Source organism: Pan paniscus, chromosome 11, assembly GCF_029289425.2.
Source record: "Pan paniscus chromosome 11, NHGRI_mPanPan1-v2.0_pri, whole genome shotgun sequence".
NCBI lineage: Eukaryota > Metazoa > Chordata > Mammalia > Primates > Hominidae > Pan > Pan paniscus.
This window is the reverse complement of record NC_073260.2, coordinates 18425851-18447260: the sequence shown is the minus strand read 5'-3', so window position 1 is coordinate 18447260 and position 21410 is coordinate 18425851. Positions and strand designations below refer to the sequence as shown.

The following is a 21410-nucleotide window of genomic DNA, read 5'->3' as shown; positions in this document are numbered from 1 at the left end:
GTGTTCTCTACTATAAAACAGAGATGATAATAATCACACCTTCCTGATGGGTTTTTTATGAAAGTTTCATGGAGCGATGTAGGTAGAGCCTGCCGTGCCGTGTCTGGCACTAGCTAAGCACTCCATGATCGTTTAAGATTATCTTATTCTGGCCAGGCTCGGTGGCTGTCTCTGCTAAAAATACAAAAATTAGCCAGGTGTGGTGGCAGGCGCCTGTAATCCCAGATACTTGGGAGTCTGAGGCAGGAGAATCTCTTGAACCCAGGAGGCAGAGGTTGCAGTGAGCCAAGATTGGACCACTGCACTCCAGCCTGGGCGACACAACGAGACTCAGTCTCAAAGAAAAAAAAAAAAAAAAGGCCAGGCGCAGTGGCTCACACCTGTAATCCCAGCACTTTGGGAAGCTAAGGCAAGTGGATCATGAGGTCAGGAGATCGAGACCATCCCGGCTAACATGGTGAAACCCTGTCTTTACTAAAAAGTACAGAAAATTAGGGCATGGTGGTGGGCGCCTGTAGTCCCAGCTACTCAGGAGGCTGAAGCAGGAGAATGGTGTGAACCCGGGAGGCAGAGCTTGCAGTGAGCCGAGATCACGCCACTGCACTCCAGCCTGGGCGACAGAGCAAGACTCCATCTCAAAAAAAAAAAAAAGATAAAAAGATTATGTTATTCTTACACTGGCACCCCCACAGTGGACAAAGCAAGTGGCTTCTGCAATTGGCATCCTTACGACAACATGGTGAGGTTAGAATTTTCACTCTCATGGCAGAAGTAGAAGCTGAGGCTTAGTTAGCCTCTGCTCTGGAGCTCAGTAGAGGAAAGTAGATGCTGTTTGTCTCACTGGGGCTAAGCTTTTCTGAATGCAGAGGCTGTGTTACTCTCCCCAGCCCAGGCTGTGAGCACAGTGTCCTGCCCACAAGCTTCTAAATCCATCAGCTCCTCCAGTCCCACAAGGCAAATCCCCTCCTCAGTTCCCCCAGGGTGAGTCCCAGCATGACACTGGTGCAGGACACTGCCCTTCCATGCCTCAGTTTCTCCATCTAAAAACAGTTGTGATCATTTCAGCCCTGGCGTTGGTATCAAAAGACCCGAGTGTGAATGTTGAGTTGGAATGGCCTTGAGCAACTGACTTTTCTTTTTTTTTGAGACAGAGTCTTGCTCTGTCACCCAGGCTGAAGTGCAGTGGCACAAGCTCGGCTCTCTGCAACCTCCACCTCCTGGGTTCAAGTGATTCTCCTGCCTCAGCCCCCCGAGTAGCTGGGGTTACAGGCATGGGCCACCATGCCCCGTTAAGTTTTGTATTTTTGGTAGAGACAGGGTTTCGCCATGTTGGCCAGGCTGGTCTTGAACTTCTGACCTCAGGTTATCTGCCCGCCTCAGCCTCCCAAAGTGCTGGGATTACAGGCGTGAGCCACCGCACCCGGCCTTGACTTCATTTTCTTAGTTTCTGTGTCTTTGCCTGGAAGAAGGGGCTAATGGTAGAATGTGATAACAGGATGTTAAGTGAAAAGGGAGAGCCCCAAACAGTAATCAATATGATTCTAATTACATTTTTAAAAGTCAATCTACATGTATGTGTTTGTATCTACTTTCTCAAAAATGCAAAGAAAATCAACCAAAATGTTCCCAGTAGTACTCTCTGGACACTGGGCTCATGGGTGATTTTTGCTTTCTTCTCTATATGACTTTTGTACTTTCCTGGTTTTTCTTTTATTTTCCTTTTTTGGACAGGGTCATGCTCTGTCACCCAGGCTGAAGTGCAATGATGTGATCACAGCTCACTGCAGCCTCCAACTCCTGGGCTCAAGGGATCCTCCTATCTCAGCCTCTTGAGTAGCTGGGAGTGCAGGCATATGGCACCATGCCCAGCTAATTTTCAGTTTTTCTATAGAGACGGGATCTTGCTATGTTGCCCAGGCTGGTCTTAAATTCTTGGCCTCAAGCAATCCTCCTGCCTTGGCTTCCCAAGTGCTGGGATTAGAAGCGTGAGCCATTGTGCTTGGCCTAGTTTTTCTATAATGACTATGTGTCTCTTACAATCAGGAATTAGTAATTGAAGGCATAAATAATAGTTGCCCTTACTGCCCAGGGTTGCCTGAGGATTGCCTGTGGACACCCGTGAGGTGGCCTCTGTGAGCAAGCTTGTATGGCACTGACTGCTTGCCCTGCCCTCCTGGGGTGCTGCCAGGCTGGCATCAGTAGGTACCACAGGGCTTGCCCTTTGGCTGGGGGTAGAGGGACCTACTGCCTCCATGAAGATATGATCTCATCGAAGCTGAAGATTTCACCCAGAAAGGAGAGGAAGGAAAGAAACTGGAAGCAAATACCTGATTTCTTTTTTTTGTTTGTTTGAGACAGAGTCTCGCTCTGTCTCCCAGGCTGGAGTGCAGTGCTGCAACCTCAGCTCACTGCAACCTCTGCCTTCCGGGTTCAAGCAATTCTCCTGCCTCAGCCTCCCGAGTAGCTGGGACTATGGCATGTGCCACCATGCCCAGCTATTTTTTTTGTATTTTTAGTAGAAACAGGGTTTCACTATGTTGGTCAGGCTGGTCTCGAATTCCTGACCTCAGATGATCCACCCACCTTGGCCTCCCAAAGTGCTGGGATTACAGGTGTGAGCCACCACACCCAGCTGCAAATACCTGATTTCTAATGCCAGTCCCATCCCTGCCTCCTTGGGCCAAGCACTTGGCTTTTCTGGCCTTAGTTTCGTAATCTGTAAAAGAGGATTAAAGGGTGCTTGCCACACCGTTGAGGGAAGGGGTTGCATGTAGCCCCTCGGACCCTAGGCTCATTTGGATTAGGAGTCACAGAAACCAAGTAAGGAGTGCACCTTATGGCCAGACCCAGGGAGCCGGCAGCACCTGGTATTCTAAGTGCACTTCAGGGGCTGTTAAGTGATGAGGATCAGATGTTCCTCCCATCCAGCAGGAAGCAGGGGAAGGTTCTGATGCCCCAGTCAAGTCTGACTGGCCGTTGGGGGCGAAAGGTGTGACTGAAGCACTGACAAGGTGGGTGGAGGCACTAACCTGTAACACCCCCTCTGGCTTGGAAAGTTTTGCTTCATCAACTACAGCTGGAACCTCCTGGGGCCAGGCAGAAGGGCCAGAACAGGGAGGTCTTCTACTGAGGGGCTGTCATCGATGTCCTGAGACATGTGTGGAGCTTCTGGTATACACAGCGCAGACAGTTTCCCCTGAGAAGCCGATTGTCTAAAAGTGACACAAACCCTCTTCCCTGCCACGTGCCCCCGAAACGCCCATCAGAAACCTGAATGGCTTCCCGTTGCCAAGTGAAGCATCCTCACCCTGTACATTAGAACCCCCTGTGGAGACTTCATCCTGATGCTCAGGCCTTATCACTTACGGGGGTGAGATTCTGTCACTGGTGTTTTAAAAATCTCCCCAGCACCTTCAGGAACTGCTGGGGGTGGGGGACCTACTGAATCCACCCAGTGAAACGGTGGCTTTGCCTGCATCTTGCCTCCCCCACCCTTGAATCACCTGTAAAAGATGCAATGTCACATCTTTGATGCACTTAACATAGAGCTTTGTTGGAAAAGAAATCATTCAGTGTCTTAAATTATCATCTCATCCTGCTTTCAATAGGCCCAGGGTTACCAGCAGGTGCTCTGTGGGCAGGGCGGGGGGTGGGGGGGGCGGTGGGCACTGCTGCATCTGATGCTGTCTACACTCCAGTTCATCTGACCCTTCTGACTCCCTCCCCCATCCTGCCACACAGACCCTGCCCTCAGCCAAGACAGCTTCCCGTTTTCAAGTCGGTACTCTTCCCTTTTCCCCATCCTCTGCATTTCACAATATTCTCAGGCTGAGCTTAAAGGCCACTTCTTCCCTGAAGCCTTCCCTCCTTCACCAGCTGGATCTGGGATTCTGTGCTTTCTCTAAGCTTCTCCTACTCTCAATCATAATGATCTACTTATCTGCTCATTTCCTCCACTGAACTCTTGAGTCCAGAGTGCACATCTTGCCTTTCTCCCTTCAATGTCGAACACAGTTAACAGGTGCAGGTGTCAATGAAGCTTTGCTGAAAGAATGGCTGCATCTTATGCTCTTTGAAGAGAGTATGTATCTCTTGCCATCAGAAATAGGCAATCAAAAGTGTAGAGTAACAGCTGTTTCTCATGGGGGCTTGTTCTACAAATCCCCCTTGGGCTCAACACTCGGTGAGTAGGGATCAAGAGGTTATTGCTAGGACATCAGTTTCAGGGCCTAGACCCATCACTCGCTAGGCCAGACCTTCATGTGTGACATCCAGCTGTCAGCAGGAAGAAGTCAGTCTCCACTGCCTCCACAGTCTCCGCTGCCACGCTGTCAGCCGTGGGAACAATAAAAAGCAGCCCCAGAATGTTTGCTGCTGTCGTGCATGGGCGACACCATTGCACATAAAAGCACTAGTGCTCCATTATTGCGGTTGGGCCTCCTGAAAACCCCTAGAGCTGGACAGGGCAAGGGAGAGGCTTCCTCTGATCTTCAGCTGAAGGACTAAGCATGACAGGATGCCAGGCTTAGAGCCCAGCTGGCCTGGGTTTCTGACCCATTGAGTCTGCCGTGCCACGATGCTCCGTCACCTCCTTTGATCCTCCTATATGCTGGGCTGGAGAGAACAGGAAGGGCTACTGACCCATTTTTATAGAAGCAACCCTAACGATTTGAGCAATGGAGTCTGGCACAGGCTCAGCAGGTGGAGGAAGAGTAAGCTGTCAGGAAAGCAGCAGGGGAGAGTAGTAGGGTCCTGACTTGTCTCAGGGTCTTTGGAAAGTTGGGTGTGGCCTCCAAGGTGAGAAGATAGGTGTGGGCCACCACCAGGCCATGACAGGCGGGCAGTATTGCCCAGGCTTCTCTCTCCAGTCTGTCCTGCGTGGCATCTCCTTTAAGGGTCAGAGAAACCAGGGAGGGAGGCAAGCTGGGATGGGTCTCATTATAGAAAAGAGAAGACTGGGGCTAAGAGGGGATGTTCCTGCCAGCATGCCAGCCTCTGATGCCACCTGCAAAACTGGTGGCACCACCTCAAACTCAGCAATGGCCTTTTCAAACCTGGCTCAGTACAAACAACTCCCAAACCATACACTTTAGGAAAACTTCAAAAGAGATTCTAAAAATTATTTCTTTGGGGTTATACATTGCTCAGTGGCTTGGAGGTCCTGATCAGTCTGCTGAGAGAAGTGGATGCCTCAGTTAATCAGGTGTTACGGGATTCTGGAAAGCACCAAAAGTGGGGCCTCTAGGCAGGAAGAGGAAAGTTTATGCCCCTCTTCTTCTTGAGGTGCCTCTGGCTGCACCTGGGAGCTCACAGTGACTGGGTTTCACCTGCATGAAGTGACGTGGTGTTTAGCTGATGGAGGCACAGGATGCGGGGGCTGGGTGTGCTCCTGCGTGTTGGGGAAGCTGAGCTGCCAGGCCCAGGGTGGCAGGTGCCCTGTGGACCAGGTCAGTCCAGTGGGGGTTACTGAAGGTGAGTGAGGAGCTGGGAGGACAGGAAGCTCCTGAATGTTTCCAGAACCCCTGTAGCTCTAGGACTCACCTGGGCCAGGAGGCCTAGAATGAGAGACTTTCTGGGCTGGAAGGAAACTTAAAAGTCTTCAAATCCAACCCCCAATTTGAAGTCCTAGTGGAGCCCTCTGGGTTTGCTTGTTCACCTCCAGTGACGAGCCTGGACAGACTGCATTCAAACTGGCACCCCATCCCTTCCACCCGGTCCTGTTTCTGACCCTGGAGAAAAAGAGGGCAGGCCTGTGTCCAGGTCTCCCTGGCGGCCCTGCAGAGATATTCCTAGCCCGAGAGCTTCTCTGCTTGGGTCCTACGGTTCCAAGCCTGGTTCCATTTTCTTCTCATTTGGTGAGAGTCCACCTCAACATTCGGGGTCGGAGTGGCTCACTGGCCTCCCAGTGTCGCATGGTCCGTGCAGAGGGGAGCAGCTCTGCCTGTCTCCTTCTGGACCCTTTGCCTTTGTGGGCCCAGCCCACGTCCTGCCATCCTAACCAGATGGCCAGCCCGAAGTCGACCCCTCAGTCTTGCTTGGATCATGCCAGCCTTCACCCATCTTTGTGCCCTGAGGTCTTGGGTGCCAAGGGCAGGGCATCACAGTCCTCTGGCTAGCTCCCTTCTGAGTTGGAGCTCCCTCAGGAGCCCCGCCCACCCTAAGTGCTGGTCTCCACAATGCACTTGAGGAACATTGTGTCGTCCTTCACGTAGGCGTGCTTGGGTGACTGCAGTTTGCTGAGGGGGAAGAAGAGTGGGCATCCACTGGCCACGTTGGTTTCACTCTGGGGCCTCTGGAAGGACGCTGAGCTTAGGTCAGGCCGGAAGGCGTCAATGGCGTGCTCACGGTTGTTCTGGTCCAGCAGCATGAAGGTGACCTGCAGGGAAGGGATAGGTGGGAGATCAGGCCCTACAGCAGCAGCACAGCTTGGAGGCCCAGGCTTGGGCTCAGAGCTGTGCTCCACACCTACTGCCTGTGCAGCCCCTCAGACCCTTGGCTCATTTGGATTAGGAGTCAGAGAAACCAAGTAAGGAGCGCACCTGGCGTATGGCCAGACCCAGGGAGCCAGCAGCACCTGGTATTCTGAGTGCACTTCAGGGGCTGTTAAGTGATGAGGATCAGATGTTCCTCCCATCCAGCAGGAAGCAGGGGAAGGTTCTGATGCCCCAGTCAAGTCTGACTGGCCGTTGGGGGCGAAAGGTGTGACTGAAGCACTGACAAGGTGGGTGGAGGCACTAACCTGTAACACCCCCTCTGGCTTGGAAAGTTTTGCTTCATCAACTACAGCTGGAACCTCCTGGGGCCAGGCAGAAGGGCCAGAACAGGGAGGTCTTCTACTGAGGGGCTGTCATCGACGTCCTGAGACATGTGTGGAGCTTCTGGTATACACAGCGCAGACAGAGGTTCCCCTGAGAAGCCGATTGTCTAAAAGTGACACAAACCCTCTTCCCTGGCACATGCCCCTGAAATGCCCATCAGGAAGCTGAATGGCTTCCCGTTGCCAACTGAAGCATCCTCACCCTGTACATTAGAACCCCCTGTGGAGACTTCATCCTGATGCTCAGGCCTTATCACTTACGGGGGTGAGATTCTGTCACTGGTGTTTTAAAAATCTCCCCAGCACCTTTGGGAACTGCCGGGGGTAGGAGAACCTACTGACTCACATCCAGACCAAAGCGGCACACCCGCCCTGCCCCACCTGTTTCCCCAGACCTGAGGTCTCTATTCTTGACACCCTCCCCTCATGCAATGCTGCTGTTCACCCACAGGAAATGCCTATCCCCCAAACCCCTCTATAAGAATTATGGTGTGTGTTTTTTTTTTTTTTTTTGAGACAGAGTTTCGCTCTTGTTGTCCAGGCTGGAGTGCAATGGCACAATCTTGGCTAACTGCAACCTCTGCCTCCTGGGTTCAAGCGATTCTCCTGACTCAGCCTCCCAAATAACTGGGATTACAGGCATGTACCACTATGCCCAGATAATTTTTTGTATTTAGTAGAGACAGGGTTTCACCATGTTGGTCAGGCTGATCTTGAACTGCTGACCTCAGGTGATCCACCCACCTCGGCCTTCCAAAGTGCCAGAATTACAGGCGTGCGCCACCATACCCGGCAAAGAATTTTTAATAGATTGTATTTTTTAGAGCAGTTTTAGGTTCACAGCAAAATTGATTAGAAAATACAGAGTTCCCATATACCTCCTGCCCCCACCCAATGCACAACCTCCCCCACTATCAACATCCCCACCAGAGTGGTAGTTTTGTAACAATTGATGAAGCTGCATTGACACATAATTATCACCCAGAGTCCACAGTTTACATTGGCATTTACTCTTGGTATTTCACTTTCTATGGGTTTTGACAAATGCATAAGGACATGTATCCACCATAACAGTATCAAACAGAATAGTTTCACTGCTCCCAAAATCCCCTGTGCTCTATTCATCTCTCCCGGCACCTACTCTTGGACAATCACTGATCTTACTGTCTCCATAGCTTTTGTTTTTGTTTTTGTTTTTGTTTTGAGACCAAGTCTCATTCCGTCCCCAGGCTGGAGTACAGTGGCGCGATCTCAGCTCACTGCAACCTCCACCGCCTGAGTTCAAGCGATTCTCGTGCCTCAGCCTCCAGACTAGATGGGATTACAGGCACACATCACAATGCCCAGCTAATTTTTTGTATTTTTTGTAGAGACAGGGTTTCGTTATGGCTGGCCTCGAACTCCTGGGCTCAAGCGCTCCACCTGCCTCGGCCTCCCAAAGTGCTGATATTACAGGCGAGAGCCTCCGCGCCCGGCCTATCTTCATAGCTTTGCCTTTTCCAGAATGTCATATAGTTGGAAGCATTCAGAACACAGTCTTTTCAAATTGACTTCTTTTACTTAGTAATATGTGTTTAAGTTTCCTCCCTGTATTTTCATGGCTTGATAGCTCATTTCTTTTTAGCACTGAATAATATTCCACTGTCTGGATGCACCACAGTTTATTTATCCATCCACCTACTGAAGGACATCTTGGTTGCTTCCAAGTTTTGGCAATTATGACTAAAGCTGCTATAGACATCCTTGTGCAGGTTTTTGTGTAACATAAGTTTTCAACTCCTCTAAGTAAACTCCTTTGAGTCCAAGGAGAGCAACTGGCTATATCATTTGGTAAGAGTGTGTTTGGTTTAAGATCCTGCCAAACTGTCTTTCAAAGTGGCCGTACCATTTTGCATTCCCACCAGAAATGAATGAGAATTCCTGCTGCTCCACATCCTCGTCAGCATTTGGTACTGTCAGTGTTCCAGATTTTGGCCATTCTAGTATGTATTAATATGTAGTGATACCTGCCTCCTTCCTTTTTCCTGAAAATTCTGCTAGTTCAGGCTAGCCTCACGGCACCTCCTCCCAGAAGTTTTCCTTATTTACCCCACGATGTGAAGGAGGAAGAAGAGTGGGCAGCCACTGGCCATTCATTCCATCCCTCCCTCCCTCTTTCCTTCCCTTCCTTTCTTCCTTCCATTCCTCTATTTCTTTCTTTCTCTCTCTCTCTCCTCTTTCTTTGAGGCAAGGTCTCACTCTGTCACCCAAGCTAGAGTGCAGTGGCAAGGTTATGGCACACTGCAGCCTCAACCTCCCAGGCTCAAGCAATCTTCCCACCTAAGCCTCCCAAGTAGCTGGGACTACAGGCATGTGCCACCATGCCCAGCTAATGGTTTTTATTATTATTATTATTTTATTATTATTATTTTATCAATAAAATATTTTTAATGCCTACAATTTCTTGTATACATAAATTGCAAAACTTTCACCTGTATATGCGAAAGTATATTCTCTTGCAGGTCAACAGCACCAGAAAATAAGCTAAGCTATCTAAAAATTTTTTTAACTTGATTTGTCCATTATGTAAAAGACAGGATGGATTTAATAACTCCAAAGAAATCTCTATCTCACTGTTAATCATACACTAAACATCTGAATATTTAATCACATCCACTCAGAAAATAAATTGTAATCTAATATACTCAATACATTGAAAATAAAACAACCAGTCTCTCTTCATATATTTATTCTCTTTCCAAACATGTTTTGGTCTCCTGCTATATCTCAGAAATTTACCAATAGCTGCTTTTAAGTTACAAAATACAAAACAACAATTTATATCTTGGAGAAAATCTTGGGGATTACATTAAAAATGAAAATTTTAGTTCCCACATTCTTTTTTTTTTCTGAGATGGAGTCTCGCTCTGTCACCCAGGCTGGAGTGCAGTGGCGCCATCTTGGCTAACTGCAACCTCCGCCTCCCAGGTTCTAGCAATTCTCCTGCCTCAGCCTCCCCAGTAGCTGGGATTATAGGTGTGCGCCACCACACCCAGCTAATTTTTTAATTTTTAGTAGAGACGGGGGTCTCACCATGTTGGCCAGGCTGGTCTCGAACTCCTGGTCTCAAGTGATCCGCCCGCCTCGGCCTCCCAAATTGTTGGGATTACAGGCTTGAGCCACCATGCCTGGCCAGATGGTTTTTATTTTTAGCAGAGATGAAGTCTGCCATGTTGCCCAGGCTGTCTCAAACTCCTGAGCTCAAGCAATCCTCCCACCTCATTCTCCCAAAGTGCTGGGATTACAGGTGTGGGGCACTGCACCTGGCCATGAATTTTATTTCTATATAACCTTCAGGAAGATTCCAGACATTTTAGCTCCTGGACTCATGGAGCTGGAGGGAGCCCTAGTTACTAGATCTGATTGTTTTATAAAAAGGGAAACTGATAACACAGAGAGGGTGGGGGACCTGCCAGGTCACATGGCCAATTCATTGCCAAACCAGGACTAGGACTCAGGCTTCCATGCTCCCCACCTTACCCCCATCACCTTCACGCCCATACCTTGTTCCGGAAAGGCCACGGCAGCAGCGCATCATACTCCCCTCTCATGATCACGATGAAGAGCGACAGATGGGTTCTCTTTCCAGTGCCATCTCCATTCAGGTACAGCCGCAGGCACAACTTGTAGCCATACTTGGCAGTGTAGAAGGCTGAAACGCAGAAGCCAGAGGCAGTTGGGAAGTGCTGGACTTTGCAGATGTGGGACTGGGATCCAGTGGTCAGGCATGCCCAAGGTCAGCGGCTCAAAACCATGAAAGATGGGGTTAGAACCCAGCATTCTTCTCGAGTAGGGTGTCAGACAGGAATGGGCTCTTGGGGGTCATCTAGCTCAGTGTTTGTCAGCTGGCCATCCAAGTCATACACTGCCGGGCCCCACCCTCAGAGTTTCTCACTCAGTGACCCTAGGGTGAGAACTGAGAGTTGGCACTTCCAGCAAGTTTGCAGGGGTTGCCAATGCCGCTGGTCCTAGGACCACACTCTGAGAACCACTGATCTAACCAACCTATGTTTTACAGTCTGGAAACCAAGCTGAGAAAAACAAAGTGGCTGGTCACCATCTCACGGTGTGTTGGGGACCCAGCAAGAACGAGGGGCCAGGCTTCCTGCCTCCCAGCAGCAGTTTCTTTCTGCTGCCCTATGCCAACTGGCTGGGGTCCCCTGGAGGCTGAGGGTACATGGGGTGACTCACAGTTCTGCCCTATGCCAACTGGCTGGGGTCCCCTGGAGGCTGGGGGTACATGGGGTGACTCGCAGTTCTGCCAGCCATTCTCAGGTGGCAAAACCCTTTGAGGGCTGAATCACACCTGGTGAACATGCACAGAAACCCCCTGGGCAGCTAAAGGGGCCGTCCCATGAGAACATGTCCTCTGGCAGAGCGCCCTTCTGGGAGAGGCTGACTGGGGACATGAATCGGGGGCAGGCAGGAAGAGGGTGGAGGAGGGACAGGCTGGCAGTCTGATTCATCTTTGCCCATTACGTTTTGGTAGAACAGAAAGCACGAGGTACTGTTTGCTTTTTCCCTCTTTGAAAAGAATTGAGGGAAAAAGGTCTACAAGTAGGGCTCGAGGCCACCCCATGAAGAGAGCTGTCCCAACACAGTGGGATGAGCGCTACTCCTGCAGGAAAGGGGTCCCAGCCCTGCTCTGGGATTGTGACACACTCCGCTGCCTCGTTAAAAAAAATTTTTTTTTGAGAGGGTCTTGCTTTGTTGCCTGGACTGGAGTTCAGTGGCACCATCATAGCTCACTGCAGACTCAAACTCCTTAAGCCATCCTCCCATCTCAGCCTCTCAAGTAGCTAGGACCACAGGTGCAGGCCACCATGCCTGGCTAATTTAAAAAAATTTTTGTGGAGATGGGATCTTGTTATGTTGCCCAGGCTGGTCTTGAACTCCTGGCCTCAAATGATCCTCTTGCCTCAGCCTCCCAAAGTGTTAGGATTATAGACATGAGCCACTGCACGCAGTCTGCTGCCTCATTTTTTGCACAAATATATGCACTGTTATATTAACAGATATCATTTAGTTAAGAGAAACACTTGCCAAGTAATTACTTTATGCAAGACATTGTGCCAAGCCCAGGGGCCCCAGAAATGAGTAAGAACTGAGTAAGACACTCATTCACATATGCTACCTGCAATCGTACACAAGTGCATGTGTCTTACTCAGTTCTCTAATCTTATTTCAGACTGTCGGCTCTCTGAGGCCACGGTGTTCACTTGTGAAAATCATCATCCACATCCATCTCATCTGCACATACTGTGGCCCACAGCACACTTTCCTTCACATCCCAAACCCATGAAGTGGGTAACAGTTTTGATTCCTATTTGCAGAATGGGACTGACATTCAGGGAGGAGAAAGGGCCTGAATGTCAGTCAGCCGGGGCCACCGCTACGTGTAGCTGAGAGCCACAGGGCAGAGCACGGTTCACCCACCAACCTGAAGATCCCAGCATGGTTCCTTCCCATGGTGAGTGGCCTGAATGGGCACTGGCCTAAACTGGACACAGCGTGTCTGTCACAGAGCTGGCAGTTTTCACTGCTTGCTTCCTGGGTCCTGTGGGGCCTGTTTCCCCAGGCAGGTCTCTGTGCCCCTGGGAGGTGTTACCTGGGGAGAAGAGGCTGATGGTCCTGCCACAGGCCGACTCATGGCACCGCCTGGTGACATTGGTGATCTTCCACAGGAAAGTGCCATCGAAGGAGGCCTCCTCCATGAGGCGCAAGCTCTGCTCCAGCTTGCCCAGGGCCTGGTCTTTCTGGGCCAGGGTCTGCTGTAGCTCCACCACCTGTAGGGAAGACTGTTCAGCCAGGAACACCAGAACCCAGCTTGGGGATGGGATGGGAATGGCGGGATGTGGAGATTGATCTGCCCCAGATGTGTTTTCCTGACCACGCCTCACTCAGGCGTGCGTCTGCATCTGAATGTGCTGCCCCCTGCCTGGCCTTCCTTTTCCTTATCCACCAGGAATCCAGCTCATATGGCCCCTCATCTGGGAAGGCTTCAACCACTGTCCTAGCTCAGCTGCTCTCTTTCAATATGTTCTTACAGAGCCCTTACAATGATTTCATGAGACATATTTTTCTGGCTTCCCTACCAGATGGTCGCCTCCACCGAAAGCTGGGCCCATGCTCATTGTGTCTTTGTGTCCATGCCTTGCATAGTACCTGGTATGTAAAAGTAGAGCTGGGAAGTTTGTGAGTGAAATGAAGGTATAATTGTGGCTTTCAGGGAGGCTGCCTTTTAACTGGAGCAAGAGTTACATAAATAAAGGCTAAAGCCTCAGCCACTCCAACTCAGCGCCTGGCCCTTCTAATAGCTTTCCCCAATAAAATGGAAAGAATATAAATTTATTCTTGGGTGTGCTCAGGTAGGGAAGCCATGAATGGAAGTGAGCATCCTTAAAGAAAATTTAATCGTTAATTTTACTGATGGGGAAGGTCCTGAGAGGGAAAGTGACTTGCTCAGACCCACACGGCAGGTGGCTCTGATCACCTGCTGTAATGGTAATTGCGAATGGTGAGGCAGATAATGGTAATGGTGAAGCAGGAACTAAAATCCAGGCCTAACTCAATATGAGACAATGATGTAATGTTACTGCAAAAGAAGCAACATTAGAATGGTCATTGGCTACATTAAGAAAAGTATAGGCCAGGTGCGGTGGCTCATGCCTGTAATCCCAGCACTTTGGGAGGCCGAGGCAGGTGGATCACGAGGTCAGGAGTTCGAGACCAGCCTGACCAACATGGTGAAACCCCATCTCTACTAAAAATACAAAAAAATTAGCTGGGTGTGGTGGCACGCGCCTGTAATCCCAGCTACTCAGGAAGCTGAGGCAGGAGAATCGCTTGAACCTGGGAGTGGAGGTTGCAGTGAGCCAAGATCACGCCACTGCACTCCAGCCTGGGCGACAGAGCAATACTCTGTCTCAAAGGAAAAAAAAAAAAGAAAGAAAGAAAAGAAAAGTATAAGCTCTAGAATAAGGGAGAAGACAGCCCTGTTGGACCAAGAACTGTGGCTAAGTGGATTATCTGGAGTCAGCCTGGTACCATACTCCAAGCATACAGAATTCTTTGGAGACTGAGCCAGAGCGTAGGATGGCAATGTGAAGCAGCATGCTCTGAGGAAGACGTGAAGGCGCTGGGGCTTTTAGCCTGAAAAGGGAAGCACTCAGGTAGGACAGAATCCGACCCTCCATCCCTGAAGGGCTGTCATGGGGACTAGAAGGTGGATTTGTCTTGTGGGCTCTGAGGGGCAGGGCCAGGAACAATGCAGGGAAGAGACAGGCTGATTTTAGCTTAGTACAAGGAAGAACTTGCTAAGAGTGGAATATGTCCTGCACTGGAATGAGCTGCTCAGGGAGGTGGTGTCTTATCACAAAAGTTCAAGCAAAGGAACCGAAGCACTGGATGGGAGGTTATGACCTTGACTACAGCTTCTAACTCAGTGCTCTTCCTGGAAGGGTGTGGGATAAAGGGGAGATACGTTTTGATGGAGTGACTGCTGTAAGCAGGATGAATGATTAGGAGGAAGCCTGTCTGCCGCTCTGGAGACAGGATGGGGCTCAGCCAGGCTTGAAGGCAAACCTGCCTCCCACACTCACCCTCTGCTCCAAGCTCAGGATGCGCTCACGGTCCAGCTGGCTCTGGTGGATGGAGGTGGCCAGGGCCAGGTGGGAGGCCTCCACCTCCTTGTTGAGGACAGCAACAATGTTCTCAAACACACGCAGCTTCCCCTCCAGCTCAGCCAGAAGCTTCTCCTTCATGAAGTGCTGCAGGGCCAGCTCCTCCTGGCTCTCGGAGCAGGGTGCCCGGTAGCAATCGACCTCCAGGTCCCCCGCCACTTCCACGGCTGCCTGCAGCTGCAGGTCTGACAGGTTCTGCTCCAGGGCCATGGGCCCAGACTCCAGGCCACAGCCCAGCCGGGCCTTCCACTGTTTCATGAACCCCAACAGCAGGTTTAGGTGGGAGGTCTGGGAGGTGACCTCATGCTCTTGCACAGACTGTGGGCTTCCCTGACAAGAGAGTGGGGCTGATCAGTGAAAACAGAGGTGGAGTGAGGACAGGGGAGCACTGGAGTGCCCTGCTATCAAAGGTCACCAAGGAAAGTCAGATTCATTCACCCAGCAAAAAGGAGTGGCTTTCTGTACAGTGGGAGGGATTCAGAGGAAGACCCTGGCATCAGACATGCCCACGATGAGCCACATGCATTGCAGCTTCTAATTCTGCCCTGCCCTGGAGTGCAAGGATGATTCAGGACCATGGAGAGGGGCGTTGGGGGTGGGGGTCATTTTAGTGATGTTCTGCCTATGCTTAGGTAAGACATTAGGAAGAACTTCCCTGAGTACTGTGATGACTTAATAGTAGGCTCTGATGCTTGGGAAAGTCATTAGTACAAAGGACATCCAGATGAGTGGACTGAAGTTACGGGAAAATCATGGAGGGGCTGCAGTGGGGAGACCTGGAGGTCTGGAACCAGAGTGGACAGATCTCCTTTCTCACACTCAGATGCTTACCTTGAAGGAGCAGCCGACACCTGCAAAGGGGCACCCAACTCCAGCCTCAGCCACCTCGGGGTGAGCCTGGAAATAATAATCACATCACTGAATGTTATAGCGATCCCTGTGGCTACCCTGGGGGCTCTCTTCAATGCACCAGGATCCACCAGGGCAGGAGATGGCTTGGGCCACATGACTTTGCACATTGCTGTTCCCTTTGGCTATCTCCTTTCCACCCTTTAAGCTTCCACCCTTCCATGACCTTCCTTCAAAACAGGACCTGGGCCCTTACTGTGATCCTGGGCAGCACTGCTATTTCTCCTGTCAGGGCACAGTCCACACAGCTCCGTAATCATCACTCACTCTCTGGTTGCCCCGACTGGTCGGTGGTGGGGGGGCTCTGTGAGGGTCATGGCTGTGTTCCCAGTGCTGAGAGCAGTGCCTGGCACAGCTGAGACACTCAGAACACACTGACTGCATGAGTAAATGCCTCCCTCCTCCTGAAGTTCATGGGGAATCTTGGGCTCACAATTCCCATCTGCATCCCTCCTTGGCCATCTATCCTTGACTGAGGTGTGTCCACTCTGCACAACTTTCCCTTCCAGATAACATCCAGCCTGAGGGAAGGGATACAGGAGGGTCTCAGTGCTATTATAATAGCAATTTGACCCCACTGTTAGCCTATTTAGGTCTGAAGCATTTACCAAATACTTTCACGGCCATAATTCTTCCTAGGGCTCCTTACAGCATGGTGGGGAAGAGAGGGTGGGTTTTTGTTCCTATTTTACTGATGAAAAAACTGAGGCTCACAGAGGGGAAGGGATTTGCCCAAGGAGGCCGAGCTGGGAGGCAGCACAGCCACAGGGCCCCTCCCACGCACATCACTACCTCTTAACAGGAGTCAGCCCAGGAGAGATGGGAAAAAAGTTTTTCCAACATATACAGTCATGCAACAGGAATACGTTCTGAGAAATGTGTCATCATTGTGTGAATATCATAGGATGTATTTACACAAACCTGGATGGTATACCCTGCTACACACCGAAACTCTGTGACAGCGTATTGCCCCTAGGCTACAAACCTGTACAGCACGTGACCATACTGAATACTGTAGGCAATTGTTAACACTGTAAGTACGTGTGTATCTAAATATATCTAAACATAGAAAAGGTACAGTAAGAATACAGTACTATACTCTTCTGGGACCATCGTTGTATATGTGGTCTGGTGTTGACTGTTACATGGCACATGACTGTATCTTCATAAAGGCTTGTATCCCGAATATATAGAGAACTCTTACAACCTAATAAGAGACAAATGACCTAATAAAAAATGGGCACAGCCAGGCTCAGTGGCTCAACACCTGTAAGCTCAACACTTTGGGAGTCTGAGGCAAGAGGATTGCTTGAGGCCAGGAGTTCAAGACAGCCTGGGCAACATAATGAGACCTCATCTCTACTTAAAAAATTTTTTTAATTAGCAGTCTTGGTGGCGTACACCTATAGTCCCAGCTACTTGGGAGGCTGAGGTGGGAGGATCGCTTGAGCCCAGGGGTTCAAGGCTGCACTGAGCTATGATCACATCACTGTACTCCAGCCTGGGTAGCAGAGAAAGACCTTGTCTCTCTTAAAAAAAAAAATAAATAATGAACAGATACAATCTATGAAAGTATCTTATAAAGTTAAATCATACTTATAAAATAATTTACTTATAAACCATACTTATAAAGTTACCATACAATCCACACATTTCACTCCTAGGAATTTACCTAAGAGAAAGTAAAACATATGTCTGCACAAAGGTGTGTATGTGAATGTTCATGGCGGCTTTGTTCAAAGCAACCCAAATGTGTCATCAGCTGGTGAGTGGATAAACAAATTGGTCTATATATACTATAGAACAACCAAATGGAATTAAATACCAGCATAAACAATAACATGGATGAACCTCAAAAACATTATGCTAGGTGAAAGAAGTCAAACACCAAAGACTACATACTACCTGTTTCCATTCTTACGAGCTTCTAGCAAAGGCAAAACTAGAGTGACAGGAAGTAGATCAGTGGTTGCCTCCTGGAGCTGTGGGTGGGGAGGGGACTGACTATGCAGGGACACAAAGCAGCTTTATCCCGTGCAGAAACATTTGCCACTTGACTGTAGTGGCGGTTACGTGATTATTTATATTCATCAAACTGTATACTTAAAATGAGTGAGTTTTATGGCATATAAATAAAATCTTGATTCTATAAGTGCTTTGTTATCTATTTATTTTTTTTTTTTGAGAGAATAATCTCATGGAACCACGTGAAAGGGGATTTGGAAGAAAGTAGGAGAGGACAGAGGTCTTTCGGACTGAGCAAATACAAAAAGCCACACTAGTTATTATTCTTTAAAAGTAACATAACCAGAGAGCTGTGGGCTTAATGAGTACAGTTGGGTTGAGACACAGAACACAGCCCAGCAAAGGCCACCCTGCCCCCACCCCCACCCACCAACTGCCCAGGGCTTCAGGGACAAGTTGTTCCCAATAAATAATAGAAAACAGATGTTCTATGGAAGGCAGGCAGAGGGCGGCCTTGGCAGGGAGACCGTGCTGGCTTCGGGAAGTCTGTGGTGATGAAACCTCCCCGAACATGTAGCTTTTGACATGTGAGAACAGTGGAGGGAAGATGCTATGTGTAGACCTGGCTCCTGGGTGAATATACCTGGGGGAGCCTTTCAGGTCCCACCCCTCCCCACAGGTCCATGATTCCAATACTCTGTGGTTCTAAGGGTCAAACCTTGGTGGGAGAGTCATAAAAGGGATAAGAACATGAAAATGATCAAGCTAAGAGTGAAATTCCAGACATCACCCCGCAGGTGGAGGGGATGTGTCTTTCAGCAGCGGAGCTGTCCTGGCATTGTGTGAACAGCAAATGTCTGTTTTAGGGAGTGAAATGCTATTCAGATGTAGGGACATCCTTCTGTGATGCGTATACAGATGTGGACTGTGATGAGCCTTGAACAGTTGCTGGAGAAAGGGGCAGGGGTGACTTGAGAGGCTTTCGGAGGCTTCTCCATCATCATTATTCATTCTTTAGAGTGCACGGGAGTTCAGGATGTGGCCTCTGGAGCCAGCCTTTTGGGGTTCAGAGCTTGTTTCTGTCACTTCACATACTAGCTTTGTGGCTCTGGGATAGTTACTAACTCCTCTGTTCTGCAGTTTCCTCATCTGCAAAATGGGGATAATAATAATATCCCCCTTGCAGGGTTATTGTGAGGATTAAATGAGATAATACATGTAAGCACTGGTATTAGTTACCCATTGCTGCTGTAACAAAATACCACAAACTTAACAGCTTAAAACAACACAGCTTTATTATCGTACAGTTCTGGAGGCCAGGGGTCCTAACATGGAAATGTCAGCAGGACTGACTGCGTTGCTCCTGGAGGCCCAAGGGGAGGATGGCTTCCTCCCTTCCCCAGCTTCTCAGGGCTGCCTGCACTCCTTGGCTTGTGGTCCCTTCCTCTGTCTTCAAAGCCAGCAGTGGAGCATCTCCCCTTCTCTCTGACTCTCGTCTCCCTCTTCTGAGGACTCTTGGGCCTCCTGGATAATCCAAGGTCACCTCCCCATCTCAGAATCCTTCATTTAATCGTGTCTGCAGAGTCTGTTTTGCCATTGTTATGGGCTCAGCAACCCCCACCCAAATCAGATGTTGAAGTCCTAACCACCAGTATCTCAGAATATGGAGACAGGGCCTTTAAAGAGCTAATTAAATTAAAATGAGGTCATTGGGGGTGGGCCCTAATGCAATGTGACTGGTATCCTTTTAGGAAGGGGAAATTTGAAGAAGGACCACATGAAGACATAGGGAGGGGACAGCCATGTCAAGGCAAAGAGAGAGGCCTTGGAGGAAACCAACTCGCCAATACCGTGCCTTGAACTTCTGGCCTCCAGAACTGCGAGGAAATACATTTCTGTTGTTTACACCACCCAGTCTGTGCACTTTGTTATGGCAGCCCTGGTAAATGCATAGAGCCATGTGAGGTCACATACTCACAGGTCCTGGGGATTCACATGTGGACATCTTTGGAGGACATTATTCTGCCTAACACAGTGTTCAATAAATATGAGCCATTATTACTAATAATAAATTAATAGTAATAATGGCTCATATTTATTGAAATTATTCAATACTACTACTGAATACTTGTTGAATACTACTGCTACTAATAACACTAATAATACTAATAGTAGTAACACTACTAGTATTACTACTAATTAGTATTCTTATTCCTGTGGATTAAGCACTGCCCCGGGACATCTCCCAGTCCCAATCCCTCAGTGGCTGTCATATACATGTATCTCATTTAATCCTCACATCACAAACTCTTAACAATGAATTCTCTAAAACTCCATTTTCCCACTGGATTTCCTCAAGGTGGTGAGGAACATTCCTAAATGAACAGGACCAAAACATGTTTGAATGTTGTCCCATAGGATCTCTGTGACAATCCTCTGAGGCAGGTGGGGCTGTATTAGAGTCACCTTAACACAGGCAGAAACAGAGGGAATGGCTTAAGGTCATGCTGAGCTTGTGAGCAGAGGAGCTGGGCACACCTGTGCGTTCTCTCTCACAGTTGTGAGCCCCTGCACGGGCTTGCTGCTCTCCTGGCACTCATGTAGACACTGTCCCATCAGAGCCTCACAGCCATGAGGGGGAGGTTGGGGCTCTGAGGTTCTGCTTCCCTGTAGGTGGAGAAGCCAAAGCCCAGGGGCGATCAGTGACTTGCAGGAGGCAACGGGGCAGGCGAGGGGAGCCCAGGAGCCTGGAGTCTGTGTGCAGGCTCCGTCCTCCCCACCATAGTGTCTTTGCCTGGGATGGCCTCACTCAAAGGCCAGGGACCGAGGGGACAGGAGAGGGAATCAGGAATCAGACTGCATTGCAGGAGAAGAACAGAGGATCTGTCCTGGGCCAACCCTGTCTGGTGTCACAAGTGGCCCCTGTGTGAGTGGCCTCACTGCTTGCAAATTGCTAAAAATAAAGTGTGCAGTGGAATTTCCTCCGAGGAGGAGACAGAAACAGAGAAAACAGATTCCAAGCCCTGAGGGAACACTCGTTCTTCTGTCTGGGTCTGAGGAGTCTCTGCGTGTGTGGTGTTTCCGGCCACCCTGGCTACCCAGGCCCTTTGTGGTGGGGTCACAGTGGGCCCTAGCGGGGGGCCCCATTCTGAGACCTGGGGCCTCCGGGAATGTGACTGTTAAGAGGGTGCTGGGAGCATGAGTGCCACCTCTGCAGCCCCTGCACAGAATAAAGAGGATCTGAGCAGGCCAGGCACTGCCTACCCCCACACTGGGCTGAGGTCAGGGATGCCCAGAGGGGCTGCTGTGGCTTAGGTCTCAGCTGGTGCTGAGGGGGTGCTCTACAGTCACATGGGGAGCTTGGTCAGTCTGCCACTGTCCGCCCGTTCCTGCCCTCCTCTGTAACTGGGCCGGTTTACTCTCTGTCAGCCTCTGCTCAGCTCAACTGCTGCCTCCTCCAGGAAGCCCTGCCTGATTCTCCTGGTTGAATGTAGTCTTGCCCATTCCTGTTTTTCCCATAGCACTTGGTGGACTCCTGCACTAAAGCCTGACTGTGTTATTTAAGCAGGTATGAAACATTTAGGGGAGGATTCCTTGTGTAGAGGCAGCATAGAGAAGATGCCACCAGCTCAGGAGCCAGGGGTTAGAGCCTGGCTTTCCCTCCCACTTGCTGTGTGACTTTGGTCCAGGCACACCTCCTCATGGAGCCTCAAAATATTACCTATTGGTAAAATAGGGCTATCACCGCCACCCACCACACAGGATGTCACAGGATCGGGGCGATTACAGATGAACACTGTCAAGCTCAGAAGTGTAAGGTTTGGGGGTTTATTCCCAGGTATCACACTTCAAGGAACACAGATAAACAGAAGCGCATTTACCCCAAATGCACAGAGACTGGGGAAAGACTGCTCAGTGTCTTTCCATGGAGGCAGGACTGACTCCAGGGATAGGAGGCTAAGTTGCCTTTTGTGACCTCAAGGGAGACAGACAGACTT

At 49.7% G+C, this 21410-nt stretch overlaps 1 protein-coding gene across 5 annotated transcripts in view; it reads right to left on the bottom strand.

Annotated features, from left to right (window-relative positions):
• Window positions 1–3532: 3532 nt before the first annotated feature.
• Window positions 3533–21410, bottom strand: part of TRAF1 (TNF receptor associated factor 1) — a 29302-nt gene continuing 11424 nt past the window's right edge. For 4 of the 5 annotated variants that reach the window (XM_034928957.3, XM_003833097.7, XM_014346272.4 and 1 more), the window contains exons 5-9: window positions 15370–15435; window positions 14458–14868; window positions 12465–12642; window positions 10360–10508; window positions 3533–6376 (exon numbers count right to left, since the gene is read on the bottom strand). In XM_034928957.3, the coding sequence (XP_034784848.1) occupies window positions 6158–6376; window positions 10360–10508; window positions 12465–12642; window positions 14458–14868; window positions 15370–15435 (1023 nt within the window). In that variant the 3' untranslated portion in view covers window positions 3533–6157. Of the gene's footprint in view, window positions 6377–10359; window positions 10509–12464; window positions 12643–14457; window positions 14869–15369; window positions 15436–15643; window positions 15695–21410 lie in introns of those variants that run through there. The other variant, XM_034928958.3, reaches the window with a different exon arrangement.